Source organism: Candoia aspera, chromosome 5 (assembly GCF_035149785.1).
Source record: "Candoia aspera isolate rCanAsp1 chromosome 5, rCanAsp1.hap2, whole genome shotgun sequence".
NCBI classification, from domain to species: domain Eukaryota; kingdom Metazoa; phylum Chordata; class Lepidosauria; order Squamata; family Boidae; genus Candoia; species Candoia aspera.
In genome coordinates this window covers 45,762,243-45,783,575 of record NC_086157.1, presented here as the reverse complement: position 1 = coordinate 45,783,575, position 21,333 = coordinate 45,762,243, and the positions used below count along the sequence as shown (strand labels likewise).

Sequence of the window (21,333 nt, the reverse complement as noted above, 5' to 3'; positions counted from 1 at the left end):
AATCATGCTGATCTGAGGATCAGCAAAATTCTCTTTTTAAACAACAACTGGTCTGGTACAATAATCCAAACTTCTCATGTCATTGCTTTGTCCTTCAGTATGTGGAGCTTGCTTCAAAACCCATTTATTTGAGATGTGTCTTTCAGATTTTTTTTCCAAATAGTACTTTGGAAGAAAATTATTTTATTTTATTTTCTATTCCGCCTTTATTATTTTTATAAATAATTCAAAGTGGCAAACATACTTAATACTCCCTCCTCCTATTTTCCCCACAACAACCACCCTGTGAGGTGAGTTGGGCTGAGAGAAAGGGACTGGCCCAAAGTCACCCAGTCGGCCTTCATACCTAAGGCAGCACTAGAACTCACAGTCTCCTGGTTTCTAGCCAAGCACCTTAACCACAAGACCAAACTGGCTCTCTAACTCTTACACCATAATACTCTTACACCATAATGGGGAACATGTAGTGTTGAATTACAACTCCCAACATTTTTCAGAATGGCCAATTTAAGTCCAAAAAAATCTGGAGGGCCACAGGTTCCCTATGCCAGCTGCAAAATCACAAGGAATACCACTGAAATTGATAACGTGCACTGCACTTGAACCATATGTTTTGATTTTACCTACTGTGTTACACAATTCAGCCAGTAAAGATTTATACAGCACTAAACCATACTTAACCCTGTCGTAGTACAATGCATGAATCAGTCTGCAGTTAAGTGAGACTAATTTTTGAATCAATGAACATAGTCTGACTTTGCCTTCTTCAGGCTGGTGTTCTTCACAGGCATTTATACAATAAGTCCTATAATCATAATGGCCACTATCCATTATGAAAAGGAATTAAGTGAATGTGGAAGATACTATCTTAGAAAGGCTGTTGTAATCTTTAAATGAGGCATGGTTTCCCTTTTGGTAGCTTTATATTCATACTATAGCCCACAGCAATTAAATTATTTTGCTATCTCTATCCAAATGTAATCCTTCATCAAATTTCAAAATACTTAACCCAGAGACAGGTTCTGTTCTATCTTCAAAAGAAATGAAAGGCAGCAGCAGAGGAAAGACCATAGAGCACTGCAGCCAGTTCAGGAAGGAATTTTTTCCCTTCTTCTCAGTGGAAGGAATGCTGTCTCTGCTAAGCCAGAACAGAAGATTGTGTAATTTCATTTGTATGCACAAAGAGTCCAAATGTGAATGAGTCTGCAGCTGCTTTTTAGATTTATATACTCAATTCTGAAATACTCATAGCAAACTAGTGATTGTTCACAGTGCGATGCTGAGTCAGCTTTCTGTTCCAGTTGATTATATTTGCTATACACCAATGTTCCCCCTTTTCTGGTTCTTCTGGTGTTTTAAATAACTCTAATCCTAAATTTGCAGTTGAAATATTTGCCTTTGACAATTTACAAAAGCAACAGAAACTGGTCCCGGAAAAAAGGTAAAATAAGAGATTAGAGAGGAATTGAGTGGCATGATGTAAATCTTTTCATTGTCTTCTTTCAAAATGATGAAGCATCACAAAATGATGGAAGAATGGAAATAATCTTGGTAAGCACCTAATCACCCCTGACCAGTGCAGGAATCCATTACTACAGTATCGCTGACAGATGGCCAACCAGCTTTTGTTTAAACATCTACAGTGAAGAAGAATCTACTGCTTCCCAAGGCAATCTGGTCCATTGTTGAACAGCTCTTATTGTTATGACTTTTTTTCCTAATATGCAACTAAAATTTCCATCCTTGTAATTTAAGCCCATTCTCCCCTGTCCTGTCTTCAGGAACAACTTTGAACAAATTTGCCGTATCTTCTACATAACACTCGTGAATATAGCTATCATGTCTCCCCACCATTTTCTTTTCTCCAGGCTAAACATACAGTACCTGCTATCTGTAACAGTTTCTTCTAGGTTTTTCCTCCAGATGCCTTATCATCTTGGGGGTTCTCATCTGGGCATGTTCCATTTTTTAAATATCTTTTCTAAAATGTGGTGCTCAGAGCTGATGCAACATTCCAAGTGCAGTCTGGAAAAAGAGAGGCAAACAAGGACTTACCTTGATCTTGCCAGCTTGACTTGTATTCAATGTCAACCAACCTTTTTTCACATTATTGCTTCCCAATAGGGTCCCCACCATTCTATACTCATGTCTTTGATTTTTTTTTACTAAGATGCTGAACTTTGCATTTCTTCTAGGTTTTTCCTCCAGATGCCTTATCATCTTGGGGGTTCTCATCTGGGCATGTTCTGCTAAGTTCTGCTAATTTTTCCAGCTTACCAATGTCCTCCTCAATCTTGATAGTGTCTTCTGATATATTCATTACCCGTCCTAACTGTCAGCCCTACAAGGTACTATATATGAGATCAGGAAACTAACTCCACAAGAAGACTAGAAGAATATATTATTGAGATAGGCTATAGGAAAAGAATCTTGCAAGTCTGCCTGTGTTTTCTCTTCTCTTTCTATTATACCATAGGGATTCATGGGGAGCCAGTCTGAATCTTTTTCTAATACTTTCCATCTTAAGGCATGCTTCTGCATCTGTTCTTGTCTTAATAGCTTCTGGATGGCTTCTCCAAGGTCATTTCCATGGCTTCCTATACTGTGTCATCTGCAAATTCCATAATGCTTTCTAATCCCTCATCCAAGTCTTTATAAATGTGTTCAATAGTACAGAGCCTAGGACAGAGACCCACAGTATGCCATTGATGCATACCCACTGGGTACAACTATTCAACCAACTCTTTATCCATCTAATGGTAGCATACTCTAGCCCAAATTTTTTCATATCCTTTATAGGATCTGATGAAGACTTTGCTGAATGGTTTGCTAAAGTCAAAATATTATGTCCTTGGCCTTACCTGGTCAACTAAACTGAACACTGTATCTAAAAACAAACAAAAAAGACAATTAGGTTATTTTGGCATGACTTGTTCTAGATAAACTCATGCTGGATCCTGCCAAGCACTGCATTTCTAAATGCTCACACACAGACACCCACAGGTATTAAAGTAGCCAAAGTTGAAAAATACTGCCCTAGCTCCTTCCAGCAAAAACAGGGAAAAGTGAGGAATGGGGAAAAAACCACAATAGGGATGGGATGTGGGAAAGGGATAGCTGCACTGAAAGAAAAAAACCCCTAAAGAATAATAATAATAATAATAATAATAATAATAATAATAATAATAATATAGATATAATGGATAAAGATAAAATGGGTTAAGATGTAATTCAAGAGAAATGGAAAGGAAATGGAAAGGAAAAAGACAGAAGATATGTTCAGCCATTACAAAAAAAAGCTTAAATTCAGCAGCCAGGGATCTCCACACAAACAAAGCATCCATACTTTGCAGTAGCAATGTTTGCAGACATTTGTATCCAACTCATCAGTAATTACGTGAGAGGAAAAAGAAATATATTCTTAAATGTAAATATGGTGCTATTGAATAATAAGGGTATTGTACCCATGAACCTTACAAAACTACATTTCTTTCCAAGTTTACCACCCTAAACTAGTTGTAGAATCAGAGTTCCACAAGCCATTTCAGAAGGCAAAGGAAAGCTCCATTTGTACTAAGCATGGTGATGATGTTTTCATATTGCTTCAAGGCGCCTAAATGACATTTAAGATAACGCCTGTATTAAAATAGCACATACTTTTCAAAAGGTAGCTCAGCAGACTGACTCTGTTGGTTGTAGTGATAAATTTCTTACTGACTTACTGAATTTATAGCAGCTTTCTGTCATTATGTTTTATTTCATTCAACAAAGGCTAAAAGTACAATTACTATCATGTGGGGGGCTGCAAACTTGAAAGTTAAAAATGGTTCTTCGTTCTTGAAAAGTTTGGAAACTACTGATCTAAAGCATCTACTTTTGTTGCTAGATGATTTGCCTATGATTTGCTTCAGTAATTTCTCCTTTTAAGATATCCACAAATTGAAATTTGGAACTGGTTTCTTCAGTCTTAATCTGCATTTGAAAAGCAACTCTCTTCAGCCAGTGAGGATTTTAAAAGCTTCTCTCTCTCTGTCTGTCTCTCTGTCTGCCTCTCTCTCATAGAACACATAGCCTTATCCTAGAAGTGGAAATGCTTTTATCTGTGACTGGATCTTACAATTTAATCTTTGAAGTTTAAGTTCTATTTGTTCTGTTTTATTGCTATAGTACACTCTAGGAATATTTATCTGAAATATACAACATGATAATTAAATAACAACTAATGGTCCTATTTTGGAATTATAACAGATTATTGAGTGGGTGTACAAGTACAAGGACAGCCTTTGACAACTTGGCACCCATCAGATGTGCTGCCATTACAATTTCTGGAATTTCTAGCAAGCACCACATCTGGAGGGTACCAGGTTGAGAAAGGCTGATATAAGACAGAAACGTGAAATGGAATTAATTGTGGTAAGATGCTCTTGATGCTGAAAGATATATATGGAAACTAATAGGTCAAGTATAGTTTTGACCCTTTAACCCACAAAAAGCTAACATTATGGAGAAATCCTAGTTTTAAAAAATGATGGATAAATCCATTTCTGGATAATTAGGTCTCTCATAATGCTATGGATTCCTGAAACTAACTAATTAATTATTTAATTAAATGTATATGCCACCTGACTCCCAGTACCTCTGGGTGGTTTAGAAATTGTTAAAAACATTTAAAAATAAGCAAACAACAATGAAAAAAACAATAAAGAATAAAGATGGCAGAAATGACAAAACTGGACAGGAACAAAGGAAACAGGAAAAAAAAATCCAAGGAAACTGTTTCTAAAACTTTTCTCAATTCAAAACTAAGTCTGATTTACTTCAGAGTATTCTTGAAACTTTATTCAACTTTTTCTAATCTGTTCAATTGTGTCTGATTTTCGGAGACTGCCTGGACAAGTTCCAGCAGATTTCTTGGCAGGTTTTTCAGAAGTGGTTTGCCATTGGCTCCTTCCTAGGGCTGACAGAAAGTGACTGCACCAAGGTCACCCAGCTGGCTTTGTGTCTAAGGTGGGACTAGAACTCATGACCTCCCAGTTTCTAGCCTGATGCCTTAACCACTACACCCAACTGGCTCTATTCAATTTATTCAACTTAAGCATTTGTTATTTGGTCCAGATACCATTGCTGTTTCTTATATTATACAGCAGCTAGAGGTTTTAGAGGAGTCAATTGTGGCTCCTAAACGTATTTTTACAGGAGGTTGATCTAAGCGTATGACATTAGTTACAATTAACTCTGAATGTCCTGTCACAATAAACTAATGGAGGGCTGCTTAAAGAATATAAAAGTTAAGTTTATTTAATCTTAAAATGAGGTTAATAAAATAACAAAAAATAACTTCATGTATATTGGGCATCTGAAAGAACATTTCATAAGGACTGATTGTTGGGGAGCGAATTCAAAAGTTGGAAGATTTATTTGTATGGTTTGCATTTATCTATTATTTTAGGCTGAAATCAAGATAATTAATATCTGATAGACTGCTTTTTATTCAATAGCCACGTGCCCTTTGAGATTATATTGCCAACTTTTGGATTTTAAGAAGAATCAAGAATTTAGAATATTTTGGGCATTGAGGCTGCTCAAAAAATAATTATACAATACTACACCTGATATGCAGCAATGGATTGTTATGAAACATTCCACCACCACCCGCCCCTAAGAAAATGGCAAGGAAGATCTTGAATAATCTGGTCAAATTTTGAATAGCTGTTCTATTTATATTATTATCTGGCCCTTTCCTCTTCTTCTTATTTTTTTTTAGTATTAAGTTTTGATGCCACATTACATTGTTAATACTGTTCTTTGTATGTCTCTGTGTATATATGCGCATGCATGAGGGATGTGTTTGTGTTAATTAGTTCGATGTAATAACATAAAACACATTAAAATGATAAATTTAACCAGATTAATAACTGATTTGCTCCCAATTTTTAACTCTTTCAACAAATAAAGATTGCTTTAAAATATTTAATAACTTCCAAATTGGTAAATGTTAAATTGTAAGCCAATGAATCATTTAAAAAGAATGAATGAATGAATGATCTCCCTGATACATAATCTTTTACATGTCACTGTGCAATATAATACCTAACTAGACAGATGTTTGTCTATGGGAATATGTAGCACGCATGGACTGTTCCATGAATTTCCACTGAGGTTGACTGCTTCGCATTGAGAAGTACTGAGAAGCCACTGGACATTTTCAAGCAAATGTTGGTCAGCCATTTGCCTGCAATGATACGAGGATTCATGTCCTGGGTAGGGGGTGGGACTAGAAGATCTCCAAGGTCCCTTCCATCCTATGATTCTATTACTTTAATGTAGCACAGCAGTTGTTAAATGTGTTGGATTAGCTCTGGGAAATAAAAGTTTACATACCTCTTCAACCCTGAAGTTAACTACATGCTGTGGCAACCTACTCTTTCCCAATCAAATCCAACCTTCCCAAAACTAGTGCTCTGCAAATCAGTAGTATCCCAATCTCTTTTGTGTCTAGCCAGAAAGCTATGCAAATTCTGAAGATAGTTCAACACATCTGATGGGCATCAGTTTTGGAAGGTGGGTTAATCTATAACAATGGAGACTGCAGGGAAAAAACAATTATGCGAGCTATACTTACAAAGAGGACATTGAAATAAGTAAAACAGAGACATGCCGAAGAAAAGAATAAGATTTCTGTGAACTGCAACCATGTGATCCCATTTGCATTGGACAGTTAGAGGAAGCACAGGGCAAATACCCTGTGCCTTTTTTAAGACTGACAGTATCATGATTTTGTCCTGAGTGTCTTTAATCATATATTTCTGAATATAGTCACATACTACATGGACACCATTTTGGAATGCTTATCACAATGAAGAATGCAGAAATGAATGAGAAGCCAGACAAAGCACAAGTTATCGGCGTGATATTCTGCTGAGAGGTTAAACTGCCAGTACCAAAGGCTTAGAGGACAGAAGGGCAGTGTGCTTTGGAAGGCAAAATGGATAGAGAGAGCAACTCTGTCACAAAGGTGATGAACTCTTTGAAGATATAGAGGCAGTCAATGAATGTAAATGGAGTGCATGAATCAGTTTTGGAGAGACCAAGTTTGATTTTTCATGAATTTGCTCTTTAACACAAGCAATCTGATGCTTGCAAACTGCAGTCTGTCTGTCTGTCTGTCTATCTCACACACAGATTCAGCCTTATCCTGTCATACATATAGTAACTGCTGTTACATCCTCTGAACTCACAAATGCATATAAAATAAATAAATAAAACAACCCATTCTAAGTACACCATGAGCTTATCTTACTGAGGACCTTTTTGACTGAGGTTCAACCCTTACCTGTCTCTAGAGCAGTGTTTTTCAACCTTGGGAATTTTAAGATGTGTGGACTTCCACTCAGGGCCACAACTAGGGTCTGTGTCACCCAGGGCAAACATAGATTCCCATTTTGGCACACACAGCCCGGCTTACTTTGGCACCCCACCAGTGCGGTGCCTGGGGTACATGCCCCGGTTGCCCCCCCTAGTTGCAGCCCTGCTTCCACTCCCAGAATTCCCCAGCCAGCATGTTGAAGTCCACACATCTTAAAGTTCCCAAGGTTGAGAAACACTGCTCTAGAATCCAGAGTAACGAGCTATTCAGAAAGAAAAAAAGAAGAGTATTCAGTTCAGGGGATTTGGTTTTAGTTTATTAAAGTGTATAGCCACAGACCAAAGACAATTCGGGTATGATAGTTCAATAAAGCTTTGGCTAATTAAAAGTGATGAAAAGGCTTGGAGAATGAGAAACATTGTAAAAGATGTTTAATAATGGAGGTGTGCAATTTAAGCGAGGAGTGTGCTTAACTTAAAAAAAAAATTCAGTAACCACATTTGTTGATAGAACATTCTATAATAGAGACACAATATACTTTAATGAAGATTGTAAAATGTAAAAGCTTTATAAAACATTCTAAAGATTATGTCCTTTGATTGTTATGTGCCATCAAATCATATTCGAGCCCTAGCGACCACATAGACAGATTTTCTCCATGACAATCTACCCCTCACCTGGTCCTTCAGATCTTCCAATGGTGCACCCATTGCCACTGTAACTGAGTCCATCCACCTTGCCATTGGTCATCCTCTTCTTCTTTCCCTCCACCTTTCCCAGCAAAAAAGCCTTCTCTAAAGATCATGTCCTTTAGCATGTCCCTTGTTAAATTACATAAAGATAGATCTGATCCTAAAGTGGCTGGAATATGTACATTGGCTCATCAGATTTTTATCAATCATGCTGGCCAGAGCTGGGGGGAATTGTATCAGAATAACATCTGGAGGGCAGAAGTTCTCCACTATGGTCTAGGTATGCTTGCCTATGAACAAACCCTAGCAGACAAGATGGAACTTCCAATTCAACTAATATGCAGAGGGTCAATTTTTACTATCTGTTCTGATGTCCATGACATCTTCCAATTACAGATCTTTGCTGCCAGCTCTTACTTTTTGCATACCAAACACACCTATTATATTTATACTTTGCCTTTCATTAAATAAGCAAACAGCAGTGAATATAGTTCTCCTTCTGCCCTCTCCCCATTTTTTTCTTCCCAAGAAAGTCCTGCAAAGTGTATCTACTGATACTATATGAATACTATATGAATAAAAGCTGAGTTCACATACAGTATTATACTAACCTAAATGATGCATTTGGTTCTGTTTTAGCATGTTGAATGAATCCATTCAGTTGTGGCTTCTCCATAATTAAGCAAACAATGTGCATATTGAACCTATTTTGAGACTCTATTCATATCTTCTGGAGAGCCATGGTTTAATTATGGTTTACTACACCATCCCATGGGATCTCTCAATACACATTTTAAAATCACAATTGCTGGCTTTGGCCAATAAAATCAGCTACAACGTGATTTGCTTTTGTGATTTGGGATGCAGTCTCCTGAACTTCATGGTTAAAGTTCATTCAGCCGTTCATATGGCGTTGAATATGAATATCTTGGCTTCTTTGATCCTAGTTGACCGAATAAATGACAGAAATTGAGATGCCCATTTTGGGGTGTACTGAAGGCGGGCCTGAAACCGCAGATATTGGGCACCCCCGCGACAGAGCTCTTCCGTCCCGAACCAATGTTGGCTTCTGAAAGACCCTTGCGACCCTTCTGCGCTTCCTCGGAACGTGGCTACTCAGGAGAAGAGGCGGCCACGTTGGGTCTCAAGCGGACACAGACGGCGGAGGCGGCAGCTCCCGGGTCCCATCCTCTCACAAAGGCGCGAAGAGATAACAGTCATTGCCCCACAGCCGCCTTGTCCTCGGTGGCTGCTCAGCGCAGGCGCCGCCCCTTTGGCTGTGGCCGATGAGGGAGGGACCCAGCCGAAGAGAGCCCGGACCTCGAGCGCGGATTCCTCGACTACGCCGGGCGCCTGTCGTCTCCTTGCCCGAAGCCGAGAAAGTCGACCTTGCAAGGCAACCCAAAAACCGCCGCCCCCCGGAGCCGAGCCATCTACGCGCCTGCGAGAGACCATGGGTAAGTGGAGCGCGGCAGCTGTTGTTCGGCTGTCCCCCTTCGCCCCCCAAAACACCCCCAAACTTCCACGGCTCCTCATTCTCCATTAATTGCTTTCCTCGCCGGTAGTTACGAATGGGAAGCGAAGCGTAATAGCCCCCACGCTGGTATCTTGAACGCCACGACAATGCCCGTTGCAGAAAGAGCTGCTTAAGCTTGAGGCTCCCTGACTCGCATTATCCGGTTTTGCAAGACATCTTTTGGCTCCGTTGGCTGAGACACTCTGCACATGTTCAAAAGAGCTGCCTTATTACGGTCACTGCGTTGGGCATTCTTTTTTGGGGAGGGGGGAAGGGGCCTCTCTGACCACTGGAAAGAGATTGCAAGGATTTTCTCTTCGGCCGTGGCTTAGAGAAAATCTAAGGAGGAAGGATACCTAAGAGACAACTGGATGAAGCACCAAAGGAAGGTTGTAAAATAGGAGGAGAAAGAGGAAAGAACACTCAGTTACCAAGAAGACTTATTTCTCCTTTAAATTTGTGGAGGGTCAAGGTCCACTGTTCCTCTACTGTATTCTGTATTTCTGGCATCAGTAGAATTTTATATCCTAGTTGGAGCTCATGGTGCCCATAAAGCAGCTTTGGAGAAAACACAATTAACTTAAACTAGATGGTTTCTTTGTATGTGAGTTTGACAAATCTCCCTATTATTCCTATACCTCTTTGCTTCTGTTTTTGTGCATCTCTTATTAAAAAGTTAGATCTACATCCTTCAGTCTGGTTAGAACTGCACTTTGGAAAAGGGTGGTTAATAAATTGAAGAAGAAAGGCTGATGTACATGCTTTTCAGAATAACCTTGACTACCAAACAACTAAGAATTTATAGTTGGATATAAGTCATTTGTCTGGATTTGCATATTCGTTTAGTCTTTTTGGACTTAGAAAGTGCTTCATTAAACTGATCTTTGAAAGTCCTGGACTTTTTGAGTGAGCAGGACCACAGTTCTTCGTAGAAATGAAAATTCCACAGTTTTCCTTCTCATAATAGTATTAAGCCATTGTTAAAGCATTTGGGTTATTATAATAGCTGCTCTGAAGCTTAGCATTTACACTGAAACGATATTGCAAAGACGGTGCTAATTCATTCCAGCTGTAGTAAAGAATTTCAGAGATCTCTTGGATAGAATGAATTAGACATGCTAAAAGTTCTTTGCGACACACCTAGGCTTAATCCTTGTACAGTCAGCAAAAATGTCTAAGGTACAATCAGACACTACTTAACTGTGTGTGTGTATGTGTATAGGTATATGTGGGGGGGTGTATATGTGTATAATCAAAGAGTTTGCAACAGCCCATTGTTGTGGTCACTGATTTGAATTAATTGTTAAGGCCCACTTGGTCCTTTGTTTGGGAATGGGGAGAGAAAATAAGACACAGTTACTCTGCCTGTTTAGGGTTAAAATAGTGGCTTACACACAACTATCTGAAATATAAATTATAGCAAAAGAATAGTCCATATAGCCAAGCTGTATAATATTACTCAGATTTCTGTAGAGAGCCTACCAAAAGTTACTGAATGATGGATGGAGATTTATATTCTGTTTTGCCTATAGACATTTCTTTGAACAAAGCAAAATCTAGTTAAATGTGTATAAAACACTTGAATTGTAAGTCTAATTGTGATCAGCTTTTGAGAGACTTTTTGGAGTGTGTTGATAATTATGACAGTAAACGTATACATTGTGAGCAAAATAAAAATTTGCTTTAGAATTTGTCAGTTATTTAGTTGATCATAATGATATTTGGGATTTTTAAGCTGGAATATTAGTTTCTTGTTTCTAGACTGTTTTAGCTTTACAAAGTTCAGAATTTGAAAGATGTCGGATCTCAACATATTTGGGATTCAACTTATAGCTTGTCACCTGAATTTCTATCGTATAGTTTGTTTACAGTAATTTTTCTGAGTTTATAACTTTATAATTAATGCCATTATTTCTTGGGGAGGGCGGGGGGGGGGAGAAGAAGTTCATAAAATGCAACTTCATAAAATGCTGTCACTTTTTATTTGTTTGAAGATGAGTCCAAGCTGCATACTTCTACACTATATTATTGAATTAAGCTTTTCTGCCCATTACTGCTATTTATCAGTTCATGTCCTAATATTAGTGTGCATGTCCTTATACTTGCAATGTGCATCTGGTTCTAATTTAAAATTTACATCTATGCAGTTTTGGTTGGCCAAAGCCAAAAGGGAATTTTGTTTCATTCTTATGGAAGTAGAACATCAAATTAGCTGACATCTCAAACTGCTATTTAAGTTCTACTTTTTGTGTGCAAGAGAATAATGTATACTCTTTTTCATCTTTAAAAAATTGGCATTTTAATTTTGACAAATAACTTCACCCCGTCATAATGAAATTAAAGACAACCACACTATTCTTACTGCATTGCACCTGTTTCCCTTGATCCAGTCCTAGGACATTTGCCCAGGAATCACCCACCATACTTGAGGTGTTGTAAAGCTTGTCATTGTGACCATTATATCTAACTGGATATAACTATATAAATGACATGTCCAACCAGGTTTGAGGGCCCAGAAAAACACTGTTAGCACTGTCTTGTTGCATAGAATCTGGTTTTGCATATTGTCTTCCTTTGCTAATTTAGTTTGTGGGTAACATTGAGAAACACTGCTTTAAGCCACCTAATAACTTTTATATGCTTTTCATTACTAAATCTATTTTGTTCATTCTTTATAGATTATTATCAGCAACCTTTGGGTAATATTTCTTTCTTTAGTTGTGGAGCAGAAGCGAGACACTCAAGTGAGCTACATAAACCAGCGCTTATAGTATCAGAGGAGATAAAGTCTGCAAGACAATTCAGTAATATCCAGTACTGGTAGGCAAACTATCAAATATGCAGTCCTATGCATATTTGTTCTGAAATTATGTTGTGTTCATTAAGTTATGCTTCTAAGAATGTAGGATATATTCTTAGATGGCAGTTTAAGAACCAAAATGGTGATTATTTTTCAATTAAAAAATCCTGAACAAATTAAAGTGAATAATCATTTCCCCATGAGTTCTTTTATGTGTGACACAGGTCAAGTGTAATTTTCAGAGAGCTTAGCCTCCACCTAAGTATTACAGCTATAACAAGTGAGTTTAGCATATTAAGTGAACCCAGCCATTGCTTCTGTTGTTTAGTATTTAGTATTGTTTAGATGAGGAAGAACAATGCCACAATAGCAGATTGCCTGTTTAGTGAATGAATACTCAAAACTGGAATTCTGCTTGTAGTTTTATCTAGCAGGAATGGGAAGAGACTGAGCAAGTGGGCTTTGGAAACATTCAGACATGTTTTTTTCCTGGATCAGGCTGATATTTCAAAAGTTTTTAAAAACTGTCTATTTTCAAACAAAGGTCTACTGCAAATGTCCCTACTGAACTTAACTTAGGGCATCCTCTTCCTCTCCAAAGGTAGGGAGGGGTTTTTATATCATCCATTCTTTCTGAGGGATTTCTCAGCAAGTAGAGCTGGCTGGTAGTCCTGCTGAAACCCTGATCATTCTGACTTTGCTAGTTGACCATTGTTGCCAAGGGCTGCTCTTCTGAACAGAATCTGAATTGCTCCTTGGTATACCCTTGAGTGGAGGGCAACAAAGCAGGATGGGAGAGGGTTAGACTATTTTTAATTTTGGCATTGCCACTGGAAGCCTCCCTGGCTTGAAATACATTTTATCAGTAAGCTGAGGATGGACAATTCAGCTCTGGTCAAGGGTTTTCTGTGTTGAGCAGCCATCAGTAGGAACAGATCAACAGGGCATAAATGAAGTTAATGTTTCTCCTTCTCCTTAACTCTAATTAGATGTTAATCTTCCCATACTCTTATCAATTATGTAGGATGAGGAAGATTATATGAGTATGTGTGTATTCCGGCCCCGCTCTTCACTAGCCTTGCTCTCTTATGCAATAGCTGAAGGGATTTCAGACAGGTAGAGCTTCCACCTCTGACCCTATTTATCTGGCTGGAAACAGCCAATCATTTTCAAAGACGACCTCCTATATTATACACTAGAGCAGTATTTCTCAACCTTGGGAACTTTAAGATTTGTGGACTGGCTGGCTGAGGAATTGTGGGAATTGAAGTCCACACATCTTAAAGTTCCAAAGGTAGAGAAACACTGCACTGGAAAAACCAGATGAAATGCTATCTTCCAAAGACTGCTTAGAGAAGAAATAGAACTAGTGATAGCTAGCACATCTTTCCCTTATTCTTCCCGAAGTTCCACAGGTTGGGCTGTATAAACTGAATAAATTAAAAAAAACAACCCTAGCTATTGTAACCATCTGGATGCTTAATTGTAGCAGGAATAGGTAAGTAACAGAGCTCCAATCTTCTTCCTGGTGATGATTTTTTCACTGAAGAGCAACAGCACGCTAGAAAAAAATGTTGCCAATTTCCTTTTCATTCATTTGTCCATATGGGAAGAACCATAATAGAGGCAAAGGTTTTTGATTTGAATTATGAAGACCCAGTTTCAGGTCTTCACTTCACTAGGGAGTTCATTGAGCAGTCTGTTTGGGACAGTCCGTGTCTCATTTATCCCAAGCTTTCCCATTGTATTGTTGGGACAAAGGGTAATGAGATGAAAGCCCCTTGTAAGTTGACTTGTCAGGAGCAAACATGATACAAGTACATGGGAGATGGCATCTCCACTAAATATATAGAATAATCCCTTTCATAGGTGTTGACAGGCCACTTACTAAAAGCTACATACACAAATGGAAATGAGAAGTGATGAAATTGCAGATTCTAGTTTTATACTGTTAACTTTTGTGTGACTCCCTATTGATTTTTTTCCTATGAGTCAATGGCCTGAGATGAAAAATTCCTTCTGTTTTCCTGAATGCTGTGGTAGGAAGATCTTGTGCCAAGAGAATGGTTGGATCTGGCTACTTGTTAACTTCTTGTATGTTCCTTATTTTCAGCTTCCCAACTGCATTTTCAGAGAAAACTCTGTTACATGCATGGGAAACAGTCTCAGCCAGATTCTTTGGCATGGAAGCTCCTAAACTGAATAGGTCTTGAACCAGCAGAACACTGGTTTTCATAAGAGAAGGGGAAATGAGGCCAGCTCTTACTCTCTCCCTTCCATTTTAAAGAACATGGCTAGAAAATTCTACGGCAACACTGATTAAACAAGTATTAGCTCTCCAAATAACGTCTCCTTTTCTGAGAAGATAATGCATGCTTTTAAATGCTACTTAGAGAAGGGAGCTTCAGTGAATTAACTATACTTTGTTTATTTACGTAAAATATTTTCTAGACACCCTTCACTGACAAGATTCCAGAATGGTATGCAAAACTGCAACTAAACTAGTCAATATGATAACCCTGTAACAAAAATAACAATGGTGCAGATCTATTGCTACACTAGCTATCTTAGCTAAACTTACATTGTTGATGGAAAGCTAGTGCTGGGGACTACCTTGAAATATAGAAGTTAAGAATATATTTGTACTGTCTGATGTAAGGTCTGCTGTGTACAATTTGACCCAAGAAAGAAAGACAAATGTGTTTGTGTTTAAGCTGTGCTGTCTTCTTTTGAACAGCTGGACACAACCCCTGAAAGAAAAGCAATCCTCTTTCTTCCTATTCAGCTGTACAGTTTGGCTAGGCAGGATTAAAAACCCTTTGTGAACCACAGTAATGGTCAAATCGGATTAGTGTTGGTCATTATAATTGGCTACATATATATTCTGTATTTATTTATTTATCACATTTTTTCCACCACCCATCTTGGCAAGTGACTCTGATCAGTGTGAAAATATTCATGTCTGTTCCCTTTAAATAAAATAAATCCAATACCCTTGACATTCTATTGCCTTTTTTCCATTTGTTCTAGATAAATTCTGTGAATTTCTTTTTTACAGAAACATGTAGGGGTTAAATACATGAAGATGAATATGCAGGTATATCTAGTGAAAATTCTTTTTTCCCCCTGTGATAATTAATTAATTCCAATTTATATGACCCTTATGACTCTAAGCAGCATACAGCAGTTATAAAATACCAACAATATCACACTAAATGCAAAGAGGCAGCCAAGATAACAACCATCACAATCGTCCCACGGGCTCAGCAACATATTCCAACCCATGTGCCCGATGGCATAATCAGATCTTCAGAGTCATCCAAAAGGCCACAAGGGTTGGAGGTAATGTAATTTCTGTGGGGATGTTTTGAAGAGCGAGCACTATGACATAAAATATAAGCCTGTAGTGTTGTAAATCATGGTTCATTTAAAGTTAAGGATTAAAATGTCCTCAGTCCCATACATACTGCAGTTTAATATTGAGGCCTGGAATGTCTTGGGTTAACTGTTTCTTAGTTAAGTTTTTGTTCCAGTTGGAATAAAGGTCCAGATAGACTGAAGGTTACTTTAACCTTAATGTTTATTTATCTCATTGTCTTTTGAAATCTGTGTGAATTACTGCTACTGTCTATCCACTACAACCATGACATGGATCACAGTGATAACATTTCTTTGAAGGTCTTAAGAATTATAAACCCAGTATTTTAAGAAACTGAGCCTAATTTTCATTCTGTTTTCTAAATCCACATCTCAGTATTGTCATGTGGCACCAACTCCTAGATTGACCTGTATGTGTTATGGCATCCTGGAATCTCATTTGAACCATGAAAAGGTAAGGGGCTCTTTAACTCAAGGTTGGAGTGAGTCTCCTGTTCTACTTCCTGGATAGGAATGTAAATACAATACATGAGTGAATATCTTGTTTAATATTATATGGTGGTTTTTTATTGCCGATGAGATAAAAAATAAGAATGTGGGTGAGGCATGTATATCTTTGAATATAGTAATGGTATGAAAATGGCTAATTAAAAACTAGTTGCTCATGGCATAGGATCTGATTACTTGAGGGACCAGCTGTCTCCCGTAGTATCTGCCCCAGTGATTTGATCTGGCAGGGTTGGCATGCTCTGGGTTTCTTTGATTAAACTATGCCATCTCTCAGAACCCAGAAGTGTGCCTTCTCTATCACTGCGTCTGTCGTTTGGGATGAGGTTCCCCCAAGATCTGGACAGCCCCTATTCTGCTAGTATTTTGAAGGGCCTTGAAGACTTAGCTCATCACCCAGGCCTTTGGTGAGGGTGAGTGAAGCCCCCTTTGGATTGTGTGGGTTCATTTCTTTTTCATTTCTGTCCATTTTTTATCATCCTTGTCATCCTTGCCATCTTCTATTCTTCATTTTTTTTCTATTGTATTTTTTTCTTGTTTCTAATATTTTTACTTGTGAAGCACCCAGAGTCATGAGGAGTTGGGCAGCATATAAATTTAATAGTCCTTCTTTTGGGGAAGATGGGTGGTGGCTGAATTTGAATAATAAATAGATAATAAATAATAAAAGTACTGGGTTCATGATTTCCATGAGATTAAAGTTTTCTTTTTAACTGAGGTATTTCTTGAACACATCATTTTTAGTAGAACTCTGTCTGGATACAGACATTAACGATCATTGATTTAGCAAGAACAGTGCATTTTCATGGGCTGCAAATACTTCCCATTTGGTGGCTTTTTATTTGACATTAAATTTGACATCAAAATTCTGTAGCAAACCATATCACTAAAATATCAGAAAACTGCTTGAAAATGGCTCTGCTAGGGCTAGGAAAAATATTAATGAAAGAAAAATGTCCAGTATGTATAAGTAATTTGATATGTTAAACATTTTATATTCCATCCTTCTTTTCAAATACTTCATTTGAAGACAAAATGAATTAAATTTTCCTATTTATTCTAAATTGTGTGTGTGTGTGCACGCGTGCACATGCACACATACTGTCCTTTTTTCTAAGATTTTTACGTTCTTGGAACCATCTGACTGCAATTGCTACTTTGTGTATCAGTTTTCTGTTTAGGAATGCTCACAGATTGAGCCATCATTCTGCTGGTCTTACTTATTTGATACAGGCTTTTTCCTAACAAAAATATTATTTTCTGGCCACCAATATCTCAAGAAGCAGAAATTAAACCATCTACTCCTGCCCATGCTCCCTTTGGGAGTTGACTTGCAATACTAATTTTACAAGTGAATCTTACAGAGAATCCATCCTTTCTAGTCATCTGCAGTCCCTAATTTTATTTGTGCCTACAGAAAAATGTCCAGTTTGATTATCTCTGCTTATATAAGCAGAATGAAGCATCCCACATGTAAAACTGGAATTCTGAAAAAGATTGAAGGTCTTTGCACATGGAAGCCATAATTCCTTGAAGAAATGTAATAAACTGTCAGGCAAAAAAGGATTTTGGAGGGAATATAGTATCAGGAAGCCATATTCAATTATGTGAAGTTGTCAGCCCAATCAGGAATATCACACCCCTGTATATTTAGCTGTAGTCTTTACCTGAAAACAAGTTGTAATCCGTGCAAATCTTTATCAGAGCTGAAATAAACTAAAGTTCTTATTGTTAATAATATATAAATTAATTTACTATAAATAAAGAAGTGTGGATTATTTCACATTGATAGTACAAATAAATAGAAAGATTCACTGCATAATAACAAGTCGCTTTTGAGCAAAAAGAATTTTAATAGTGGTGCTTCTGTTAAAAACTTTTTGGAACTACTTCTTTTAAAGCTACAATATTGTACTCTTCCAGACTGAGTCACATTTCCTTACCAGATGTTCAGGCCACCTTGAATATATATTTAGAAATGAACCAAGTTTATTCTTAAATAGACTTGTCTATGATGCCAAGACATTCATTGCTGCTTTATGGTGAATCTTCCACAATGTACTACAGATTATTTACTGGAGTGAATTCTAAAAGGAAGGGCCAGGCTTAATTGTGAAATGACTGTTTTGTACATAGAAGATCCCTAGCAAGTCCAAATGAGGTTGAACATTTGGGGCTGGATAGGGCAATGGCCCCCTACAATATATGGCAATTTCCTAATTATGCCAGAGGACCAGGTTTTTACTCATGTTCATTTGCAACTTTGAGCATTTTCATATGAAATTATTTCCTTATACAGACTTAAGAGAAAGAACATATATGAGCTTTCCCCAGTCTGGACATCCCCCAGATGTGTGGACTTCCAGTTGTCATGACCATTCCTGAGAATTCTGGATGTTGAAATCCACACATCTAAAGAGCTGGCATATAATCAGGTATCTTGCCGCATGTGATTTCATGTTTCTTATATTGCACATGTTGGGAATCCATGATTGTGAGCAAGTTACCAGCATCTATAAAAATACTGTAATAAAGCTTTTTCTTGAGCCCATGGAGGAAAAATGCAGTAGGCACCTCCCCTACAGAATAAATTTTTGCAAAGTTAACAGTCTATTCATCCATAAAACTAATGTTAATCACGTTCTTCCATTACAAATAAAAACTTGAAACATAAATTTCAGTATAGGTGAAAGAAGACATTAATTGCTGCACTAAAAGATCCTGCTCTGTCTATCATGTGATGAATGATGATAGATAGACCTGTGTTTACCCAGTGTCTTTAGTTATCTTTTTCTTTAATGCACATCTTATATAGTGGCTATCATGATAAGAAATATATTGGAACAATCCATGATTGATAAGTACTTTAAAATTTTTAAGGCATTTTAGGTTCAAAAGTTTCTGTTAAGTGTATCTGCAGAGAAGTAGAGAGAACATGCAGATCAAAGATCTCATAATGCATTGTAAGTTGTAAATTGCCTGATGACTGGTGCTTGCTCTACAGAAGGCAGTGCAAAACATTCACTGCTTACAGAAATTACTTGTTTTCATTTCCTTGCATGGCTATTGTGGGTCATGTATTTTATTTCATGTTTGGTTGTATCCAATTTGCTTTCCACAGTGTGGAAGAATAATCAGTGGTTAAACACCCAGTGTCTTTACAAGCTAGTTGAAGCTAAAACAGAAGTTGAAATAAAGGATGCTCAACCAAACATCTGTGCTTGTCAGCAATGCGTTACTCTCAATAGCACAGCTTACCCACTGTAATTATGCATATCTGGAGAACATTTCATAAGCAAGCAAAACTTTTTAAAATTCTATAGATTGTGCATCCTGAAATGTTCTGTGTAAATGGGCTTGCAGATCTAACAAGCAATTCTTTTTTCTAAATGACAATTTTGTTGTGTTGTTGTGGCAAGGAAGAAGTGAATGGAGTGAAAATACTGCAGCTCAACTTACCACACCTGTGCATTTTTTGCACATTTAAAATGCTAACATTTGTAGAGTTAGAATCATAGAATCATAGAATTGTAGTTTTGGAAGGGATCACAAGGATGGTTGTCCAGGCGCTTCTTAAAAATGTCAGGAGATGGAGAACTCTTGCATAAATTGATTGTTGCGTGTTGTGCACATCTTACTTTCCTTATATTTAAATGAAATCTAGGTAGCTGCAACTTACTCCCATTATTTTTGTCCTAATTTATGGGGCCATGAAAATAGTTCATGACCATTTTCTCTGTAGCTCCTCTTTATGTTCCTGAATAAAGCTATCATGTTTCCCTTAAGTCTTCTTTTCTTCAGACTGAACATCCCAAGATTCCTCAGGCTGTCTTCATAGATCATGTCAAGCCCCTAATGATCTTTGTTGGCCTCCTCCGAACCCTCTCTAGCCTATTGATATCCTTAGGGAAATGGGGTGTCCAGAATTGTATACAGTATGCCAAGTGGAGAGGAATAATGATTTTACATGTTTTTGATACAAACCTCCTCCTAATGCAACCCAGAGCTGGATTAGTCCAGTTGTCTCACACTGCTGATTCGTGTTCAGCTTGTTGATAGTGACCCCTAAGTCTTTCTTAGATGTAGTTTTCCAAGCCATGAATCCCCCATCTTTTATTTATTTATATATGTTTGTGTGTGTGACCTCCATTTTTATTCCTAAATGTAATACCTTGCATAATCTCCCTGTTCCTTTGAACCCAGCCTTCCAACCTGTCCAGATTAGACTGCAGTTTCATCCTGTCATCCTGGCTGTTGGCCAGTCTTCTCAATATACCAGCTTGCTGCTATGCTATGGATTAATTTGTTAATTTTTCAAGGTTGAAACATTCTAAACAAAAAGTACCTTGTTGTCTTCTCATGGATTTGGAATATATTGGAAACAATACATGGAGAACCTGCGGAAAGACAGACAGGCTAAATATATTTCTACAAGTGGCTTTCATGGGCTGAGATAATGAAATGCTGTATACCAGAATTTAGCTTCTCTACTTATTAACTGTTATTTGAAAAGGACAGATGAAAAGGCATTACCTAGTACTGTACTTCTCATTTAGTTCAGAGAAGATATTGGGCTGGTCTTTTGCAAGTGGCTTCCTTTTGTTAGTAGAAACAGAACCTGAATTTACACACTATTGTATGGCTTAGTAAAATTTGCTTCCTTTAGACTGGGTATGTTATGTGAATCTGTCTGTCATGGTGGTAAATCAGACAGACAGATGGCTTAGCATGTTGTGGCTTATTTAATAAATCATGATTCAACCAGTCATGACTTAGTGCTGTGCTATCCTATTGTTGCAATCAAATATGTTAATCATACCCTTTCTGCATATTTGTTATTTATATATTGCTTAAATATATATCCCATATTTCCACCAAGCAGGATAGAATGGAAAGAAGTTAGTTGGCTTTATCTCTGTAGTAAGTTGTAAAAATGCTTGGGTTGACGTTGGTCAACTGTGCTTATGTTAGCTTGGTCTTCTTCATAGGGAGTAAAACCTAGAATTAAATCTAGATTTCCCAAGGTCAAATCCCAAGCAAATTCAGAATTACAAAGGCCTCCCATACCTTTTTT

At 37.6% G+C, this 21,333-nt stretch overlaps 1 protein-coding gene across 1 annotated transcript in view; it reads left to right on the top strand.

Moving 5' to 3' along the window:
* Nucleotides 1-9,223: 9,223 nt before the first annotated feature.
* GPM6B (glycoprotein M6B) overlaps nucleotides 9,224-21,333 on the top strand; it is a 127,338-nt gene continuing 115,228 nt past the window's right edge. The window contains exon 1 of the mRNA XM_063305106.1: nucleotides 9,224-9,515. Coding sequence (XP_063161176.1) covers nucleotides 9,512-9,515 — 4 coding nt within the window. The 5' untranslated portion in view covers nucleotides 9,224-9,511. The remainder of the gene's footprint in view (nucleotides 9,516-21,333) is intronic.